Source organism: Corapipo altera, unplaced genomic scaffold (assembly GCF_003945725.1).
Source record: "Corapipo altera isolate COAL_440 unplaced genomic scaffold, ASM394572v1 150, whole genome shotgun sequence".
NCBI lineage: Eukaryota > Metazoa > Chordata > Aves > Passeriformes > Pipridae > Corapipo > Corapipo altera.
This window is the reverse complement of record NW_020884941.1, coordinates 2,706,771-2,727,904: the sequence shown is the minus strand read 5'-3', so window position 1 is coordinate 2,727,904 and position 21,134 is coordinate 2,706,771. Positions and strand designations below refer to the sequence as shown.

General features: G+C 43.0%; 3 protein-coding genes across 15 annotated transcripts in view; 1 reads left to right on the top strand and 2 right to left on the bottom strand.

Annotated features, from left to right (window-relative positions):
- Positions 1-1,308, bottom strand: part of DEPDC5 (DEP domain containing 5) — a 45,193-nt gene extending 43,885 nt beyond the window's left edge. Inside the window, exons 1-2 of one of the 2 annotated variants that reach the window (XM_027661669.1) lie at positions 1,204-1,308; positions 724-833 (exon numbers count right to left, since the gene is read on the bottom strand). The gene's annotated coding sequence lies outside the window, so the exon portion shown is untranslated. Of the gene's footprint in view, positions 1-723; positions 835-1,203 lie in introns of those variants that run through there. The other variant, XM_027661668.1, reaches the window with a different exon arrangement.
- Positions 1-20,613, top strand: part of PRR14L (proline rich 14 like) — a 21,162-nt gene extending 549 nt beyond the window's left edge. The window contains exons 1-9 of one of the 8 annotated variants that reach the window (XM_027661662.1): positions 873-1,661; positions 3,287-3,368; positions 4,545-4,610; positions 5,469-10,815; positions 13,974-14,045; positions 14,793-14,961; positions 15,287-15,393; positions 16,283-16,354; positions 17,001-20,613. In XM_027661662.1, coding sequence (XP_027517463.1) covers positions 1,212-1,661; positions 3,287-3,368; positions 4,545-4,610; positions 5,469-10,815; positions 13,974-14,045; positions 14,793-14,961; positions 15,287-15,393; positions 16,283-16,354; positions 17,001-17,277 — 6,642 coding nt within the window. In that variant the 5' untranslated portion in view covers positions 873-1,211 and the 3' untranslated portion in view covers positions 17,278-20,613. The other 7 variants (XM_027661661.1, XM_027661658.1, XM_027661660.1 and 4 more) reach the window with 7 other exon arrangements.
- The window catches only part of LOC113955805 (melanotransferrin-like), a 35,495-nt gene continuing 15,785 nt past the window's right edge, over positions 1,425-21,134 (bottom strand). For 3 of the 5 annotated variants that reach the window (XR_003530664.1, XR_003530661.1, XR_003530665.1), the window contains 3 exons: positions 18,034-18,084; positions 14,329-14,437; positions 1,425-1,508 (listed from right to left, as the gene is read on the bottom strand). The gene's annotated coding sequence lies outside the window, so the exon portion shown is untranslated. Of the gene's footprint in view, positions 1,509-12,157; positions 12,261-13,967; positions 14,183-14,328; positions 14,438-18,033; positions 18,085-21,134 lie in introns of those variants that run through there. The other 2 variants (XR_003530662.1, XR_003530663.1) reach the window with 2 other exon arrangements.

Here is a 21,134-nt window from a genome sequence, read left to right as displayed (position 1 = left end):
GGAGCGGGCGGCGGGGGCCGAGCAGCTGCCGGGGGCCGGGCCCTGCCCGGGCGCGGCGGGGGCGGTGCGGGGCCGAGCCCGCCCCTGCCGGCACCGGGGCAAACACCGGCGGGTGTGTAATTACCGGCAGCGGCGGCTCCTCCGGTGCGCTGCCGCGGACCCCCGGGGGCAGCCGGGGCGGGGCTAGGAACAAAGGGCCGTCCCGGCCCTGCCCGCGGCTCGAGCTGGGAGCTCCCTGGACAGGGGACCAGGACCCGGGAAGGGAATCGGCGCTCGGGAAGGGGATCAGGACCCGGGAAGCGGATCAGCTCCCGGGACAGGTGTCCTTGCGCGTCCCTCCGGGACGGGCGCGGTGACACCCGTTTGTGTCCGGGCTGCTCTGGCATAAGGAGCGGAGAGCAGCGTCCGGCTCATCAGCCCGTGCGTTAGTGAGCTGCGGAACCGATGCTCCTGTGAAGGCCCGCGCCCCCCGCGCCTGTCTGTGAGCTCGCAGGGGCGATGCGAGCTCCGGGGCTCCCATCCCTCCGCCCCCGCAGCCGCCGCGGTGTTTATTTGGGGGCTGCAGAGGGTCCCGACCCCGGGGCTGCGCCCGCACAGGGCACCCCCTGCACAGCGTCAGGAGGTGCGGGACACGGTGTGAGGGTGATGCCTTGGAAAATGTTCCTTTGAAGCAGAAAGGTGAAGAAAAGCTGGGATTTTTTTTCCCAAAGGTTAGAAACTTACAAAATCCCACGAAAACGAGCGATGCTTTGGTGAAGGAACAGGATGTCTGATACAAATCCCGTGATTTGCTTTGTAGCCTCTTTCCAGGTTTTCAGGAGATGAGGTTAAATCTGTAGGGAGATGTGTGAATGTGAAAACAAGGCTTGGGAATGTCTAGTTGTCCATACTCTGTTCTTCTGTTCATACAACATTTCCTTAAATACCCAAAGGTTTCTCAGCTCCTTCCTTAAAAACATACTTGGAAGTACCTTAAAAACATATTTGGAAGTACCTTAAAAACCAATTTGGAAGGTTCAACCTTTCTTAAGCATGCGTGGTTGAATCTTGAATTCTTTTTAATCTGGTGCAGGAGTTGGACCTCAGTGATCCTTGTGGGTCCCTTCCAGTTCAGGATATTCTGTGATTAACCCTACAAATGTTGATGTACCATTGCTTTTATTTTTAGGATAAACTGAAAAGCTCAGGACAACCAGTCCTCACCTGCCCTGATGCTCTCAGCTGGGCTGGAGTCTCTCTTGGATTCTCCTGTGGCTGCTGTGCTGGAGGAGTTGTACCCTGGGCTGCCCGGGAGCGTCTCCACGGAACTCATGGCAGTGCCAGGACCTGCCCTGGGACTGGGGGCACAAGCTGAGGGCTCAGTGCCTGTGCTCACACACAGGGACACTCCCTGGACTTCTGGAGTAGGAAACTTCTGCCAGAAGGCAGAGGATCTGGGTGATGTGCTCGAGGTGGTTTCTCGAGGGCCAGCAGAATCCCTTCCTGAAGAATTGCTGCAGCTTGGAGACCTTGAGGGGGATGAACAAAACAAAAAAAGACACTTTAGGAAAGTGGACTGTTCCAGTGATGGATACCAGAAAGAAGCTGAAGAGGCCCAAGGTGCTGAGGACCGTCATGCTGAAGGCTCTGCTTCCACTCCAGGGGAAACTTGGTCAAAACAAGTAAGCAAAGGCAAAAATGAATCCCTGTGTGATACCTTGAATTTAGGGTCAGAGTCACCAGGCAGTGGGTTTGGCCAGGGGGTTTCCTGGTTCTCTTCTGTGTCTTCTGCTATTAATCATAAATGGTTTGGGTTGGAAGGGGACCTTGAAGATCATCTTGTTCCACCCCCTGCCACTGGCAGGGACACCTTCCACTAGACCAGGTTGTTCAGAGCCACATCCAACCTGGCCTTGGACACCTCCAGGGTGTGTGTCAGCATTTGGATTATCGTGGGTCCAGTGAAAAACAAGGCTGTTCTTCAGCAGACCAGCAGCATTTTAAACCATCAGGGTTTTCACTTTGTTAAACGCTGTTGGAAGGGTGTGAGGCAGGTATGGAACAGAGCAAGGAGCAAAACTGGCAGTGACTGGAAAGGAGAAGAGAAACAACTCGAAGTGTCCTTGCCCAGTAAAGGTGTTCCATACCAGTGGATTGTGCTGGTGCTGACACCTGCCAAGGTACTGACCACAAAATAATAGTTACATCAGTCTGGCAGTGGAATTATAATGCTACAGGTGGCTCCAGTTTAGCATTTCAGTTTTTGGGCTTAGAATTATTGTTTGTAATTACAGAGGAAATCACTGTTGGTTTACTCTTTCAGAAGAGTAAAAGTAAAAGGGTAAAATTGTTATGGCTGTTTTTCTTCTCCCCTTTAGCAAACACTGATGATAAAAACATTATTTCTAGGTCAAAGCTGCTGAAAAATATGCCAAAGAATATTCTGTTAAAAACTGAAGTCACAAAACTCTGTTTAAAAACTGAGAGTTTTAGTGACGTCCTTGATAATTTTCTTTAGTTTGTAAATAGTTTTCACACACACCAAAAGCACATAGGGGAGAAAAAATGTACTGTGACTGAAGACATACTGGCCAGGAAATACCAGGATAAGGTGCCCAGGTGTGTGTTTTACATTAATTACTTGGTGTTGCTTAATGCTAAAGTAATTTGTGGGTTTAATTCTGAATTTTGGTATCTGTTTGGTTTTTTTGAAAGTTTGTGAAAATAAAATGAAATAAATTTTCCACAGTCATTCAGTTTTCCAAGATGAACTTTTACATATTTCTAAGTTTGGTTGTGGGGTGTTGGTTTGGGGTTTCTTGCAAGTAGACTGAGGTGGTCTGTTGTGAGTTTGTGGTTTTGAGCCTAGGGAAGAGGTGGTAGAAGGCAAGTTCCAAAACAGAAAATACCCACATCTTCCCAGAGGTGTAGGGTGGTGGTTTGGGGTGTGAGACAGCCCTGGAGACTGGGCTACGCTGCTCATTCAGATTTTCAACAATTTGCATTTTAAGCCATTTACTTACATTTTAGCTGCCTTTGTCACAGGACCTCATTGCTGCTGAGTGCAGCTCTTCTGTGGATGCATCTTTGTTTCATGGTGTGGATTGAAAGGACGGGGAAGGAATGACAAGTGCTTGTGGGAAGCACTTGCAATGCAAGGCTCTGTGCAAGGCTGACCTGCCCACAGGTTTCTTGGTGATTTGCTTTCCCTGAACTAACCCAGCTGGGCAGGTGCAGTCCCCGAGACACGACACATGTCAGAAATCCATCCATCCATCCATCCCCACTGATCTTTGTCTTGTTTCAGGAGGACCCTCACTTCAACCAGCAAGAGGCAAAGTCTTCAAGAGCCTGTTGCGCTGAAGTTGCAGGATCTCTGAGGAGCACAGGTAGATACTTCAGCTGTACATCCCTCTCTACCCCCTGCTTCCCTCCCAGTTACTTCTTGTTGATTTAAAATTGATGATGAATGGTTTGGGGATAGTTCATTTATTTTGTTTTACAGAAGAAACTATTTCCCTGCATAGCTATAACAAGACCAAACCTTAAAGCTTTGCTTTGCCCTGGCAGCACATGTACTTTCCTGAAGACCTTTTCCATACAAGATGTATTTTAATTATTTAATTCAAGTAATTATTTACCCCAAAGCAGAAGGGGGTGCCAGTAGAAGATGTTTTGCATTTTGTTTCAAAGCTGGATTGTATGAGAGCAGTAATAGCAAATACATGGAACAGTATTAGTCATTCTTGAATGTTTTAAAAAGTGAAATTAAAGGGGCAGAATCCAAAGGAAGAGGACAACTAAGCTAAATCTAAATTTCATTATGATCCTGCAGAATCTTCTTGCTCCAAATACTTTGGTCACTTTGCCTGCATCTAGTACTTATTTTCTTTCCTCCTCCCTGCTTTCTTAACCTAAACTGCTGCTTAGCTGACAAATGCCATCTAGTCTTAGTCCTTACTAGAAAATCTGGAAAAGATCTGCAGAATTTTGAGCAAAAATGTTCCCTGTAAAGTTTTGAATATGAAGATATTCCACGGTAACTGTAATTCTTAAATTAGCACCTTCTTTGTGATTTTATGGAAGGAGTTTATTAATAATCCAAATTGCTTGGACAGATGAGATATGCCTTGTGTTCCTTTGGATGAGTCACTGACAGAAATGTCTTCAAGGAGGAAGAAATGGCCACTCAATGCCCAGCCATCTCTCCAGGCTGGAGCAGATCAAATCCCCAGTTTTGATGTTAAAAATAAGCTTTTTGCTGGTGGCCTGTGTGTTAAGTTATAGGGCCTGCATTGCACCTCACTCGATATTAGAGGAATCTGAAATACCCAGGTCTTGGAATGTCTGTATTGAAATGGATTGGGTTTGTTACCTTAGGGTGGTGGTGGAGTGCTTCGTTTATCTTCTAAAGGCTGGTGGTAACATTGTTAGCATCGATTCTCCCTTTTGGAAACATCCTGGTCACTGACACTGCAGTATTGCTACAACACCCAGAGGGACTAAGCTGAATGCTGTCCAGATTTAGTGTATGCTTCTGATTTGCTTTATCTTTTCTTATGCAGAGGAAAACCAAGCAAATGTTCAGGTGACAGCTGAAACTCTGCCAAAGCTCCCTGAAGAAGTACAAGGTATGAAGGCTGATGGGACTAGGATATTTAGTAAAGCAGGATACAGGAATGACAGAGTGAGTAAAGGTCTTCCAGCTGAGAGCAAGGAATGCCCAGATGTAGACACAGTCCTGGCCAGAGCTGGGGTTAAACAAACCAGCATCTTAGATTTTCTAGAGCCTTTAAGAGTCATGGACATTGGAGCAGCCACAGACCATCCCCAAGACTTTACTGGGCTGGAAGCCCACACTGCCATGAGAGCAGGGGGGAGTGGTGTGTCTGCCTTGGAGATTAAAGAAGAAAAGTTACCCAGACGAAATCCTGTTAATGAATTCAGTGCATCACTTGCTCATTGCCAGACTTGTCAGCAGGATGAACATGATGCTCGTGACTTCTGTAAGGGTGTTGTACCCAAACAAAATGACCCTTGTGGGTTGTCCTCAGCAGGGAGCTGTAGGACACTGTCCATACCGAGTTCTGGAGTTTCATGTCCGGTTCTAAAGAGCATCTCTTACCTGGACTTCAGAAATATGCCACTAGAAAACAGTAGTACTGCAGTTCATGGAATTATCAATGAACCCCCTCTAAAGTATCTTCCCCAAAACGTGGAACATCCCATTCATTGTGATCATGGAACTGGGTGTGTAGGGAATCGAAGCTCCACATCTGTGCCAGTAGAGCAGATCCCAGCGGTGAGGAACAAAGGATTATCTAGTGCTAAAACTGATCCTAGGGAATTAAGTGCTGGTATAGGTAAATCATACAGCTCTCAGTTTGGACAGGCTGCTGAAGTCTGGAGAAAAATTGCTGTGGGAGATAACATGGAAGTTTGGAGCCGGCCTGAAGCTCAACAGGGTGTTGATCATTGTCATTCTTCAGTTTTTAGTTCTGTTGCTTCATTTCCTGAGGAGTTCTCCAAGGAAAAATTTAAAAGAATCCCATCAGAAGGTGAGAAGTTAAAAAAGAACCAGTGGCAATTCTCTCTCAGTGACCTGTTCAAGGATGGTAGAAAAGAAAAGAGTCTGTTGATGGAAACAGGCAACATTGCTTCCCATGGAACTGGACAGAGAGACATAAGCTCTTACAATACCTCCAATAAAATTCCTCCTCCCAGCAACCACAGCTGTCTTGACCTTGGTACCAAGCTGGAAAAAGATCCACCCAAGGCACAACTGCTTGCAAAGGACTCTGAGAGCAATACAACATCAGATGGGTTGGCTGCTGGTGTAGTTGAAGCTGCAGAAGCTGATGGCAGTGGCAGTTTGTCCACCGGGAAAGAAACACATTTGTTTTATACACTAAATGTAAATCTACCTCCTGTTTTACAGAAAGCAAGAGAACCTCATAATAATGAGTGTCCTCCTTGTACTGCTAATGAAATTCCACACAGGGACAAGGCTTGGGATAATCTGTCTGGAACAGAAACCATTGGTGCTTCTGGAACAACAGGGGCACAAGTCACTGAAGTTTTGCTTCATAAAGACAAATTCAAGTCTTCAGTAAGTTCCAGGACTTTTGCTAACCCTAATGTGACAAGCAGGGTATCCCAAAAGGACATGAAATCTGGAGGAAATCCGGAGAGAGTGATCACTGGTTTAGAAAATGAACATTGTTACACACAGCATTGTAATAATCAGTGTATAAAAGACCAGTGTACAGCTGCTTGTGCTTCCTGGATTTTATCAGGGAGTGCACGTGTGGGTGAAGTTTTCCTGAACAGTCATTCTGTTGATGTTGATAAGAAGATTGAAGAAAATGGTAATTTGGAAGGAGAGTCTTCAGCTGGATATAATAGTCAAGAGGCAATCATCTTTCCAGAAGCACACTTCCCTTTGGCATGTGGATCTCTTCCTTGTGAAGATGACTGGGGCAACAGAGGTGTAGCTCTGCATGGGATAAATGACATTCCCACAGGAAAAAACATGTTTTGCTCAGCTTATACTGCAGAGAAGTCTGCTGCTACCTCGGTAAGAGATGAGATTTCAAATAAGAGTGTGGAGGTTGTGAAACTCTTTGATGTTTGTGAAGTAGCACATGACAGCAAAGTTGTTTGTGACAGAGAGGAGGCAAAGGAACAGATGTGCACACGTACTTGCCAGACAGAGAAATGTGGCAGAACAAGAACTCTGGATTCTCCAAATGCTCCTGAAGGCAATCAGAGAAATAAGACCAGTGAACAGTTATTAGTCACATATTTGGACAAAAACACCTGTGTTCATAATTTTGGATTTTGCAACTCTCTGGGCACTCGGGAGCAGGAGGAAGCGCCCTCACTCCCAGCAGATCCCTCAGATTGCAGCACCTCAGCCTGTGCTGCATGTCCAGCACCTGCCAACGTGAGCATCCCAACACAACATGCCAGCCACAGAGAACCCACCCTCTGCCCAAGGGAAAACTGGTGTCTTGGTTGTCAGGGTGAGTTTGGTGGCCCAGGCTCAGGCAGTGACCCATCCTTAGAGACTTTACCCAACCAACCAAACCCTGGCTTACAAACTACAGACAGCTCTGAAGATGGAAGTGAATCTGGCTCTAGTCTGGGGGAAGAGGTAGTGCTGAAAGCAGGGGATGAGTTGCCTCTGTTAATGCACAGATATGCAAGAGAAGACGGGTCTGAAGGAACTCTCAAAGAGAATGTAGTGAATTTGGACTCTTCAATTGGTGTGAGAAATGAAGACTGTTCAGGATCCATGGGCTCTATCAATGATCTAATTGAAGAGAAGACAATCAAACTAAAAGAACACGAGGGTGAATGTGAACCAGGCAGTAAAGGAACTCTCAAAGAAAGCTCTTCTGAGAGTGAAGCACATGGCTCACAGCATTGTTCTATTAAACCTGCACCAGAGAAAGCAGAGCTGGTGTTTGCAGGAAACAAAACACATCTGTCTTTGCCAAAGATGAAGTCATTGGTGGAGGACCAGGAAAATACAGTTAGTGCCCAGTTTTTACCCATCTCATCAATCCATGGGACATCCATGTCATATAACCCAGAAAATATGAATGAGCTTTCAGGTACAGAAAACAGAGAAAGTCTGAGCATAAAATCTGGCTTAAATAACACTTGCCCACAGTTATTGTCTGAGCCTGGTAAAGAAACCAGTGCTCCAAGGGGTGTTGGTCCATCCCATTCTGGAAAGTTAGACATCCAAGAACCTTTTAATAAGACTCAGGTGGATTCAGAAACACTGTCAGCTCTGAGCTGTGACATCTCTCTGCCTGAGAAAGAAAAGCTGTGTATGTCATCTGAGGATAAACAAAGAGACAACTGTGATCCATATTCAGCCAAAGTTTTTAGCAAAGATTCTTCAATGACAAAAATTCTTTCTGTAACAATTTCTGTTAAGAGAAAATCCAGCAGTATTGAGATTCCCTCTTCAGAGAGTGAAATGGCACCAGGCTCTCTAAATGGTGCAAAAAGCTCAAGAGTTTGTGCCCACAGCAAAGAAAGCCTGAAAGGTGAGGGGCACTGCACACCAACTGACATGGATGGGACCTCACCAAAAACTCCTCCCTGTGAAGAGAAGTTTAAAAATACATCTAAACCAGAAAATATGAATGAGCTTTCAGGTACAGAACACAGAGAAAGTCTGAGCATAAAACCTGTCTTAAATAACACTTGCCCACAGTTAATGTCTGAGCCTGGTAAAGAAACCAGTGCTCCAAGGGGTGTCGGTCCATCCCATTCTGGAAAGTTTGACAGCCAAGAACCTTTTAGTAAGACTCAGGTGGATTCAGAAACACTGTCAGCTCTGAGCTGTGGCATCTCTCTGCCTGAGGAAGAAAAGCTGTGTATGTCACCTGAGAATAAACAAAGACATGACTTGTTTTCAGACAAAAAATTCAGCAAAGATTCTTCAATGACAAAAATTCTTTCTGTAATAATCTCTGTTAAGAGAAAATGCAGCAATATTGAGATTCCCTCTTCAGAGAGTGAAATGGCACCAGGCTCTCTAAATGGTGCAAAAAGCTCAAGAGTTTGTGCCCACAGCAAAGAAAGCCTGAAAGGTGAGGGGCACTGCACACCAACTGACATGGATGGGACCTCACCAAAAACTCCTCCCTGTGAAGAGAAGTTTAAAAATACATGTGTAGAAGAGAAGATGGGAGAAGAAGTAGCCCCTAGAAAAAAGTTGCTCAGAAATCATCCATGGGCCTTGTTAGAAGATCCTAAAGGGTCTGGTAGCAAAATAGTCCCCCTCAGTACTGAGAATCATGGCAAGGTTTTGGAAGAAATCTCAAGATCCAACCTAAATTATGTTTCAAATGAAAGAAAAAATGATGGAAAGCTCACAAACTTAGCAGGTACCAGTGTGCTTTCAGCAACTGTGCAGGACTGTCAAGCTGTGTGTGAGGCAGAGGCTTCCCCAGGAGTGCAGTGTGATCCAACACCCACACTCCATCCACCTCTGAGCTCCCCATCAGACAGGGGCACAGAGCCATCCCCAAACTGGGTGGTTTGCAGGGAAGCACGTGTGCCTTACAAATCAACTGCACAGAGCACAGATCATGTATGGGAGGGAACAGAGGGCCAGGACACAGGACCAACTCATGCACTTTGCAAGCAGAGTGAGGCTTTAGGTTCAAAGAGACTTGACCAAACAGAGGAACATCAAGTAACTAAACAAAAGAAGAAGTATGAAAAGATGGAAGTGCATCAGTCAGACCAGGCACGCCAAGAACAGAATTTAGAACAGCAAGAGAAAGCAAAAATCACACCCAGTATGTTGCACAGTTCTGAACTCTTAGGCAGCTCTTCAAATGGGTTGGTGACATCTAGAAATACGAAGTTTGAAGGTCCTTTAGAGGAGACTTTTGCTGTCAGAAGCAGTGAAAGGAAACTATGTAGCACTTTACAAGAAGTTAAAAGGCCAAAGATTACCACAGATATTATTAGTTCACAGTTTTTGAAGACTCAGGATTCAGAAATGGAAAACCTGAACCTTAATTTAGGGTATGATGGAATCCCCGGTGCCTTTGGAACTACAAATAAACTAAGAGGAACGACAAAGAAACTAGGAGGACCTCTTCCACTAAGAATACAACCTGGAAGGACATGCAAAAAGGTTCCCACATCGTATCAGCTAAAAACCATTAGAAAAATCAAAAAAATTAAAAGTCCACCTTTCCTTGAGTTACCCCTGCAAATATCCCCTAAGCAGGAAAACACACCTCTGGAATCTTTGTACTTTCCATGTCAACCACCACCAACGGAAAGGGAAACACCCTTGAGAGTTGCTCCTATGCCAAGGCAGAGGGCCAGGAGGGGCAGTTTGTTGAACAGCTTGAAATTTCGGAAATGTACCAAAGAACCAGCATTGCTGAGCAAGTTGTCTGCCATGGCCAACAAGCTCCTGGCCCCTGCCAAAGGCGCCTGTGACTTAGAACCTCGGCCATATTCCTCTGAAATGCTTCCAGTGGGTGACAGGTACAGCCACCACAGATCGAAAAATCTCTTGGAAGCCTTTTCTTGCATTAACAGGAACGTTCACTCACGCTGGGCTGGCAGTTGGTGCACCAAGATGTTCAGCTTTCAGCCTTTGGCACTTTATCCTGTAGAAACTACCAAAATACCTTTTTCAGACTTAAGCCACAAGCCTCCGACCTCTTTCTCGGACACCCCAGTTTTCCCAATTTCTTTTCACATAAAATTGGACTCCAGTCTCGTGCCAGACCTCACAGGGATTACATCCCAGCACTCTGTACATCACGGACCTATTTCCAGAGAAATGCCAGCACCAGCTTCAAAGTGGACTTTGTCTTTTCTCCTGTCTCAAAGCTGTTCAGATACAACAGCTTTCAAGGAAGATTCTACTCTAAATAAAGAGCTTCATTCCTCTCACTCCGTAACAGCCCCAAGGACTGATGCTCTTCATCCTGACCGTGGAAGAAACACTGTAGCTGAGAGAAGAGGAGGTTGTTCCACGCTTGGCCTTCGCACAGTGTTAGCACTTTCTTCCCCTGGATGTTACAGGATTTGGACAAGAAGAAGAAACTTAAGCAGTCATATTCCTACCATCCAGAGACTATTTATATCCCAACTGGCACAGGGTTTGAAAGGGGCAAGGTATCCAAGCTGTGTATCCGCTGACCTCGTCTCCTCCTTGCCATACTCACTGGGCAGGGTCCTCTCCATATGGAGTCAGCACGGTCCTTCTGCCCGTCCTTCCGAAATCCCTCCTCTCCATTCCAATCACTGCAAGTGGCAGCCAAGTGTGGGCATCGAGAACAGGTAAAACCCATCAACTTATTTCTGAGGTTAAATCTGTACAGGGTATATACTGGCTCCTTTTTGGGAGGGAGAGGGTAATTGCAGCTTGCATTGGAGGGGCAGTTTCCCCTGTTCCAAATCTACGCATTCTGCTCCAAGAATGGCTCAACGTGGAAGATTCTTTCCTACAGAACAGTCTGTTAGCTGAATTTAAATATATTTGCCTTCACTTCTTTAATACTGTCCTGTTTTGGCAGAATGGCTAACTCTATTTTCTTCTCCCTTGCAAAATATACACACCATGCATCAGAGTATATAATGCAAAAGGTGAGCTACTTCATTAGGTCTATTCAGAGTGACTGCAGAGCAACTGGATTTCTGAGGTAGGAAAGTTTTTTTCAGAGGTCTGAGGCACAAGTGCCACTTGGAACCAACTGTAAAGTGCTCAATATCAGGTTAGGAAGAATCGGAAGGGGAGGGGGGTTGCATTCAGTTAAATTTTTAATTGTATTCCATGACTGTTCTATGCTAATTAAAGGCTCTCTGTGCATGTTATACCTTCTGACAGTGTGTGCCTGGTATTGCTGTCACACACAAGTGTAGCTCCAGTTCATGCTGGTAATGAATTTTTCTCTGTGTGTCGTTCTTGTTATGAGTGGGGAGAGGACTGAAATCTACTTTGCATATTTAATTTAACTTTGCTGTCAGCATATAAGATCATTTTACTAATAAACAGAATGAAGAGGAGGTTTTCCTAGCTCTGTCACAGGATTTTTCATGCTTTTGAGCAAAGATTCTGCCCTTTATCCATCCCTCAGTGACACGGGGCAGTTAGTCCTTGGTTTTATTCCTGGGCAGAGTAGAGGCTCCTGAGCCCTGTAGCAAAGTCACTGTGATGAATTCTTTTGATTAGTATGGCAGTCTGAACTGCTGAATTTGTCTTATGCCATAGCCTGACATAAGTGTAACCAAAAATCCTGCCAGATAACTAATGCTGCACTTTGCTTTCTATAAACACACCTAAAAGTTGTGTTAATATAAATTCTGTTAATATAAATTCTAATGTCTACCAAAGGTGTGACTGAGCTTATGGAAGTGCTGCCCCATTCTGGGAGCTGTCTGCACTAAAATAAGTTGAATAATAGCATAGAGACAACTCTCAGCACATTCTATGGGACCTGCTTCTGTTTTCATTCCAGCTGAGTCAATTTATCAGGCTGAATTTTCTAATGAACGCATGAGTAGCTCTGGAATAATTTTATCAGTAAAGTACAGTTTGAGCACTAAGCTTAAAAATAACACATTGGTAAAAACAAAACAATCACCTTTTTAAAACTTACCTGTGTGTATGAGGTGAATGTATTGTTTGGTATTGCTGAGGCTTGTTGTCCTTGGAAGTGTGAGACGAGTTCATTCCTGACATGAAGGGTCGTTTGAAAACTGCATGTTTTGCTATGAATGAACTTCTTCCCAAAGGGAGAGAATTTAAATCAAACCTTTTCACTTCAAGTGAAAAATAACCTAGAGTTAAAATAGTCTAAAACTCCCTTTGTTTTTTCTCCAAGATACCTTACAAATATATGTGTGAGGCAGCCTTAATTCTGCCCCACTCGGATTTTCTTCCAAGTGAAGTTATTGTAGCATCTGGTGAGCTGAAGAGTTTAAAGAAGTGCAGCAAATAAATTCTGTTTCTAAATCAAAATGAATATTAAAAGTTTGGCAATAAAACAACATAAAGAACAAAACCTAACATTTTAAATATTTAACACCTTTTTAGATTCCGTTTTGCTGAAGATTGACTGCCTGTTCTCATCAACTAATAATTCTTAAAGTTATTAACAGGAACAGTGAAAAAAGGACAATTCAGTAAATGCCTCTTAAATTTGTGTGTATTCAAAAAAAATCACGAAATAAATGTTTGGTATGTAAATACAAGAAGTGTGTTTGGTGCAGTCTAAAAGCATTTTCAGCTCCCAGTATGACAGAAATCTTTGCTTATTTTGATTAAGATAGTTAAAAATCACAAAAAATTGAAAAGTTCCCTGCAGGCCACTTTCTTCTGAAAAAGATTTTTCTCTTTAAATTATTTCACTCACAGTGTTTTCAATAACCAAAAGAACAAGGAACTAGAGTAGTTCTCCTGCCTAAAGATAATCTTCTGTCACTTCCACTGCCAATAATAAAGCATTCTTTTCTCTAATTAATGCTTATTTGGATTAAATATTTCTAAAGGGTTTTTTCCCCATTCTTGTAATTTATTATTATTATTGTTATTTTATTATTATTATTGCATAACACAGTAAGCTCTGCCTCTGGCAGGGAGGGCTCTGCTGCACTGCTGAGCCAGGTTCCAGCAGCGTTGGAATAGTGGAACAGTGAGAGAAACAAAATGTTACAGTTCTGGTAGAAATGAAAAACACAAGAAAAGGGTCTTTCTGACCACCTTCTCTACAGTTAGTTGGACTTCCCTGTGCTGCCAGCATGGCTGGGTTTTAGAACAGCAAAGTGCATTTAGCTGTGGATTTGAGAGAACAAGATTTGCTATTTAATGCACTAAAAGCCATCCAAACTGATTTCCTGCTGTTAGTAGTACAGCTTAATGTCAAAGGACTTTTATGCCATAGATTTATGGTAATTACCAACCCATTGGTTATTCCAATTGCTAAGGACAAGGCTGTGGGAGTTGGAGACAACAGGGAGTTAATCTTATGGAAATACTTCCTTTCACTTGTTACTGTTGCCATTATGCACTTTGTTTTATTTAGCAGCCAAATCCTCCAAGGTTTTTGGTTACTTTAAAAACTGGGGGTTTTGAATAAGGAATATAGACTTTCATAGAAATAATTACAACTTTTAGACTTTAATAATTATATAGAAATAATTATGACTTGCAATACTACTGTCTTTCTCTCTTTCTATACTTTTATTTCCTTATCTCACCACTACCATTTTTAAGTGAAAGTAGGACTATTTCCTTAACAAGCTGTCAATGAAATTTAGTGGCTTAAATGGCAGATGTATCTTGCTTTTATATCATTTTAGTCTTTCATTCTCATTCCTGCTATGAGTATCTTTTGTCTTACAGTCCAGTTTATACTAATAATTTTTCCCTCATCTTGTTATGGTGTAGACCTAATTTCTGCCTTGTTTTGTTTTGTTTTCTCGTTGTCCTTTTGAAGCAGCTATGCCATGTTACCACACTTCCCTGCCCAGAGTATGGAAGCACTGCAGACTGCAGGCTGTGACATACGGTGAGTCTATGTTTATTCTGAGCAGTGGGATCGTGAGCTGTCTCAGAAAGCCATTGCCTGTGTCATTTTGGCTTTCAGCTTTTGGCAGTTCACTCCCAGAACAGCTTTGTGATTAAAAAGTCAGTGAAGTAACCTGACTGGGTGATGTAATGGAGAAGAGTGGAGGGGCATTAATGCAAACACCCTGTGGGTCATTGCACAGAACAGTTCTGGTACTTTGAACCACACTGTGCCACTTTTTATGAAATGAATATGTGAAACTATAAAAGTTTTGGTTCCTTACTTGATCTATGTCCTTCCTGCCTGAGCAACTGGACATTTGGTGCTGAAACTTCCTTCTGTTCTTTTTCAGTGCAGGGATGGCAGATATAAGAGCTGTATTTTAAGTTTATCTGTAAATAGAAAGTATGATTAATAGCTGTGTCTTAGAAATCTGCTGGCAGAAAAGGATTAATCCCTTTCTATCAGTAGTTGATAAATAGAGCTGTAAACTAGTTATAGAAAAAGAGTGGGTTTAAAATTACCTGTTCAGGTACTCTGGCAGTTGAGTTTGTGTCAGTACCAGTGTGGGCTGCAGCAGTTTTGGCTCTGTGTGTGTACCAGAGTTCACTTCCTGGGGCAGTGTCTGTGAACTGCATTGCTTTTCGTGCCCATATTGCAATGTAGGAGCATCACTGAGAGCAGGGAATGCTCTGCAGTGTCAGCTGGGTATTAATCTACATGTGTTCCCTTCTTCCTGTGTTACAGTCTGGAAGCTTCATTCCCGCTCCCGTTACCAAAGCCTCCCACACTTGCAGAGTCACTGCCATCCCCCCCCAGGCTTTCAGCATCCGAGCTCCAGGTCCACGCCCTCGATGAAGCCGATGCTCCCGTTCCAGCCTGTCTGAGATCCCAGGATGACACAGAACTGAAAAAAGTGAGCTCATTTTATATTGTAGGTCTCTCAGACTCCTGGGTCTCCAGAACTTGAAGCTGCTGCTGCTGCTGCTGAATATTAACCTTGTAACTGTTAAAGATGAGGGGAGAAAACAGGCTGCAGGGTCTGGTCTGTGCTGCTGCTTTCTTTGATTCATGCAGAAAGAAGGTGGCAAACCAGAGAGGAATGTTTAATCTATAGATAATAGCATACTAGGTAATACTCAGCATATAGATATACTCAGCAGAAAAGGGAATTCTGTTGACTGATGTGGTTGTAATTTTCTTCATTTTAACTTTTGTTTTTCCTTCTTTCTTTTTTTAAGACTGAGCCAGAAAAGAGGCCAAAGAAAGTCTCAGAGATCCGAATCAGGAAAACTGTTCCCAAGCCGGACACTAACCTTACTCCAATGGGACTGCCCAAACCAAAAAGGTGAGCAGTGTCTCTGAAATGGACTCAGACAAGCTCCTGCTGCTTACCTTTCCTCCATATGAGTACAGTCACCTCAGTAACTGCTTCTCTTACCATCACTGTTTTGTACAGCCCCAGCTGAGTGATGTCTGTTTGCTGTCAGCTCTATCAGAACTACTCACTGAGGTTTGGCCAAAATGGGGAAAGCTAAACTGCTGTGGAATGATTTTTCTAAAGAAGAAAGAAATTTGTTTTGATAGACATAGATTGAAAATCAGTCATTCTGCAGTGCACAGTGAGATGAAGTGATCTGTTGGAAAGTTCTGTTGATGCACATCATGTTGGAGTTCTTCCCAGTTCCTTCCTTGTTTGTGGCATATGATCTTAGGGAAGTGAGGGTAATCACAGTGCCAAATGTTGATAAAGCTTTTCCAATCAGTCATCTGGTATTTTGTTCACTTTTGTCTTAAACACAAGTGGCAGCTTTGACAAAGGAATGCATTTCTTCAGAGATCAGCTTGGAAATGGTCAATAACTAAAAGGAGTCTCAAGAGATAAAGTGTTGATCTGTTAGACTTGAAGATTTTTCTTAGCTTTCACCAGAAAGGGACCTGTGAAGGCATTTCCCCTTCTTCTTTTGAGCATCATTATTTCAAAGCATCACAGAATGCTAGAAGGAATACTGACCTCTGCAGAAAGGGCAAGTCTTGACCCAGACCTTGTAAAAACACTGCATGAAATTAGGTCCTTAATGAGCTCATTTTTCATTCCTCCCTGTCCCCAATTAAAGCACAATTACTCAGCGTTTAGGCAAAGAACTCGTACTTGTTTCTCATAAATCTGCTTGCTGGGAAGAGAAGTGGGTTTGAAATTCTTCTTTCTTGATTGATTTGTCATTACTTTTTTTCAGGCTTAAGAAGAAAGAATTTAGTTTAGAAGAAATTTACACAAACAAGAACTACAAGTCCCCTCCTCCAGCCAGGTTGGTTCTGCTTCCTAATGAGAAAACTAAGATGAATGTAAATTAATTAGGCAGAGAGAGAGAGGAGATGAAACATGTCTGAAAGCTGAGAGGGAGATATGTTTTTTAAATTGCTCTACTTTAAAGTGGTAGAGAAAGTTAATTCAAAAATAGTATCTTTTACTATTTGAATGGAAAGCAGTAAAATAGAATATGAACTAAGAATTTGCAGCTGGTTAAGTATGGATTTGTATCTTTTTTTCATCTACTCATTCATTCCAGTCTCCATCCAAGTGAAGTAATTACTTTGTCAGAATTCAAAGGGAACTACATGTTCTTTAAAATATGAATGTCATCAGATGTTCAAACCTATTTATTCTATAAAATCAAGATTCTATAATTGAGCTGAAATACAGATATAAGGAGATTCTCCCCCAGTGTCTCTGCAGCAGTGAGGAATTAGCTGGCAGTAAGGTGCAGTGGCAGGAGGTGGAAGCTGTGGAAAATATTCATTACAGGAGGTGTGGAAGAGCTGTAAAAATGTCAAAGTTAAAGCAGCTTTACTTGGGTTATGAAATCCCCCACTGTCCCTGTCCATGTAAAGGGGCTGCTGCTGCTGCTGCTGCTGCTGCTCGAGTGTTCACCAAGTGTTCTCTGCTTTTACCAGGAGCTTGGAAACAATCTTTGAAGAGCCCAAGGAGAAGAATGGACACTTGATTTCTGTCAGCCAGCAGAAGAGAAAGCGGATTCTCGAGTTCCAGGACTTTACTCTTCCCCGGAAAAGGAAGACACGAGGCAAAGTCAAAGCAGTGGGTTCTTTCACCCGAGCCAAAAGGGCTGCACTGCAGAGTGCAGAGCTGGATGTGCTGCTCAGTCAGAAGCTCATGGCCCTTGAAGCCTTTTTTGCAGAGGAGGTGGAGCAGGAGCAGGCCTCCGGCATCTGAGGGAGCCACGGAGCTGGGAATGGTCCAGTCAGCCTCTGGAGTATTTTCCTCTGGGGAGAAATCTACTGACTTCTCCATGCATTACTCTGTTCTAACATCTGATAATCAGTTTTTGGCTGTGACCCTCTTTAAGGTGCTATTTTGTTTTTTATTTTTTTAAATGCTATTGGAGGGATTCTTTTAAGTCCCTATTGGAGTGTAACACAGCCACATAAAATTTACCCTTCCTTCCTCAACCTCTGGAAAATACTGCTTATATTTAATTAATTATGTTTAAACACCTTTTGGGGGTAGAGTAGGAGTGTAAAGGAGGAAGTAGTGCACTTTCAGTGATGCTAGAACTCTGTACTCCAGATCATTTGCACATTTGAGTCTGCTGTTGTTACTGTAATTAATGGCTATTTTGAACAAGGTGACAGAAGAGGTGCAGTGTTTGATAAAGGTGAATTCTAGCAAACACATTCTTGATATACCACTAACTTTTTAATAATTAAACGTAGCTGTCTGGGTTTGCATTCAATTGTTTCTTCCTTCTGTTGACTTAGAAGGTTCCTTCTGAGTTTCTGTGCCCTTCCTGGCTCCAGGCAGCAGAAGCCTCACATAACCAGACTTTATATAACTTGCACTTTGTATATGTTTCTTTATTTGGTGCATGAGGACACCTTTTAACATTATTAAACTCAAAAAAGGGTAATGTTTTAAGGAAAAATGGTGCCCAGTACTACTTTTTCCCAAATAGTAGATTTTTTTACTTACTTGGCTGATGCCAACCTCTTCTCCAGAGGAAAAGCCCATGAGGATGTTAAACTGCAGGATACATAAGCAGAGATTTCTGTTTAACTGAGCTGCTGCATGTAGAGAATACCAGCAAAATCTTTGGGCCTTGCTTTAAAGTTATTTTAAACCCATTAAAAATATTAACTTAATGTCAACAAGAAATTTTTTTTCCATCTTAAAGGGTTTTTTACCACTGTAGATTTTTAATTCCTGTAGCTCTTAACTGGATCCTCTGTGTACACACTGTTGTCCACAATAGCCAGTGCTGCACCAAGAGCCTCCTGGCACGTGGACATCTTTTATGTAAGGCCATTTGTAATCCCCTGATGCAGCTCTGGGCAATTTCTCAGCTCTGCCTTTTGAAGGAAGAGAGCTCCCTTCTGGCATAACTTCTGTTACCCTTACTTGAAGCATAATTCCAGGTGAATGCCAGCTGCAGTTCAGGTCATTGTCCCTTAGTGCCTAGAGGAGTTATTGAGGCAAAGCTGTCATTCCTGGGATGCTCAAATTGAATTAGTCTGTTCTTTCTTTCACTTGAACTTGCACTTTCTTATTTACCTGCCCATGTAATAGAGTTTCTATTGACCTTCAAAGTGAGCAAATACCTAGTGGGTGGGTATTTTTTATAAAGTCCCAATAAATGCAGGACTGAAAATACTATAATTGTCTTCTGTTGCTCTACCACTTCTGTTACTGACCAAACAGAAAACTAAAAATTATCAAGCAATCTGTTGAATTTCAGAGCTTTGAAAGTAGAGAAATGGAAGAGGATTATTACACTGTGTGTGCCTGAGTCTTGAAAGAAGTCTAATCTGGTTGGTTTTGCTTCCAGCTTATGTGCTGGGATTCCCAAAGGTTTACATTCTTGTTTTTAAGGGTAATTATCTTTAATCAGGAAGACTGAAGAAAAGAGAGGAGTGCACACTTAGAGGAGTAGGGTTTGGAGTTTGAGGGTAAAGTACCAAGGCAAGCAAAGTTTGAACATATTGACATACTATTTTTCTGGTTAAGCTTTTAAGCTGCTGTAGAACATTCTAATTGATCCTCTTTATTTTTGTAAAAAGAAATCCCTAAAAAACAAAGGTTGACTGCCTCCTAAAAAAATGTTTGAAACTTTCCCTATCCTGGTTTATTAGCCCAATTATGGATTGGTTGGAAGTGGTAGCAAGAGTGAGAGATATATTTTTATGGATTTATGCTATAAAATGGGATTGTTAGAGAACATTCATTCACCTTCTATTAATATGGGAGGCTTCCAGTGCTGTGACACAATTGAGCTGTAACCTTAGTGGGGGCTTTAAGAAAATAAAGATAGGGGTGGGGAGGGAAGAAACTTGGGTCCAGGAAAAGTTCAGACCTCTAGTGTACTTTAAAACAGGGAATGTGTTAGGTTTTTTCCTTTGGCTTATGTTGGGGTTTGTTTGTTTGTTTTGAGTGGGGATTTTTTAATCCGCCTCTCTGTTCTATCTTGTCTGATTGCTTTGAAAGAACATTTCTTAGCTTTCTTTCTACAAGCTACAGCAGAGAGAGCAAAGAAAACACTCAGTTCTCTTTGGTTTACAGTAATTGAAGGAGTTACAAAAATGTTGCAGTTGCTTAGCCTGTCCCAGACCTTAGTTTGTGGCAACCCAAATATCCAGCATTATTCTCTTTTGGTTCAGTGTCTGTATGATGATGTGAGCTAATGGAGACCAAGCATCTCCCCCCTCCAGCAAACAGGTGTCAGTTGTGCTTGTGCACTTTTTTCTCTTTTCCTTTCCCACCTCTGTTGCTGTTTACAGCACTCCTGGAGCAGCCTGTTCCCTGGGGCTGCTGCTTGCACAGTGGGAGTGGGGACTGTGCAAAAGCTGAGCATTGGCCACTCTGAGCTGCTTCTGTCACAGAGAACTGCAAGAAAAAAGGATAGAGGGTCTGTAGCTGGAGGAGATGTGCATTTGCCTTTTCATCAAGTGAACCCACTCCAGTGAGGATTTTTTTGTATCACCATGGAAAGACATTGTATATCTTTGCTCACAGAGTGATGACCAGAGCAGCTCCAGAAGGATTGCAAAGCTTTTGCCATGTCCTGTCTCTTAGTAGTAAGTTATGGAGAGCCAGGCAGCTCTTTGCTAGGTTTGCTGATTATGGGAGATAGAAAGATCACTTTCCAAGAAAAAAAAATGTTATTTTCATCATGCTATGACTGGAGCAGCTGAAGCTCCTTAATGTATGGTACAGCATGAGCCTGGCTGGCCTCTTGGCTGTGTACATTTGAGTTCTGATGATTGCTGGATATGAATTCCTGCCAGCAGTTCTCATTGTATTGGATTACAGGTGGGCCTTTGGTATATTATGTTCCAGGTGCTTTTCTAGCATCTGGATGATAACTGTGGATTGAAAATCTGTATGATGCTATCAAGTTAACAAATAGCTCCATGAGAATTTGTACACTTGTGCCATTAGCCTCCATCATGCTCTTGGCATTTTGTTTCTATTCAATATTGTGTGAATCTAAAATTTTACTGTTTCTTTTGTGTGTGTTTTTAATTTATGGAAATAAATTTTTCTGAGAACCTTTCAGTTTTTCAAGGCCTTCAGGCTTGTATGGCTAAACATGCATGATACATGTCCTGCATCCATGGGGGAAAGAGGTCAAATCTCCAAAGAGATGGACACTGTTAAGTAACAGGGTGTTGGTGAGGCACAGAGCAGCAGTTCTGGTGTTCCTTCATCCATAGCCACACCTGAAGAGGAATTTTAAGCATGATCTATTCACAGCATTGAGGCTGCATCCATCTCTTGAGACAGCAGACTAGTAGGAGCCCAAGAGCAGGGCCAGTTCCTGCTCTGCTCAGAGCTGAGATTCCAGGCTGGAGCTGGCCAGTGGTCCAGGCTGTGCAAGGCATCACCTGATGCTTGGGAATCAGAGCTGGAGCACAGGACCATCACCAAGGCCTGTACTGTCTGTGTCAGAAAATGGCATTCCTGCCCTTCCAACCCCTAAAATGCTGTGTATAACCCAGATTTTCGATTGATCACTGATCAGCTTGGCAAAGCTAAGCTCCGGGTGCATTTCTTCACTGCTCCAGAACTGCCTTCTC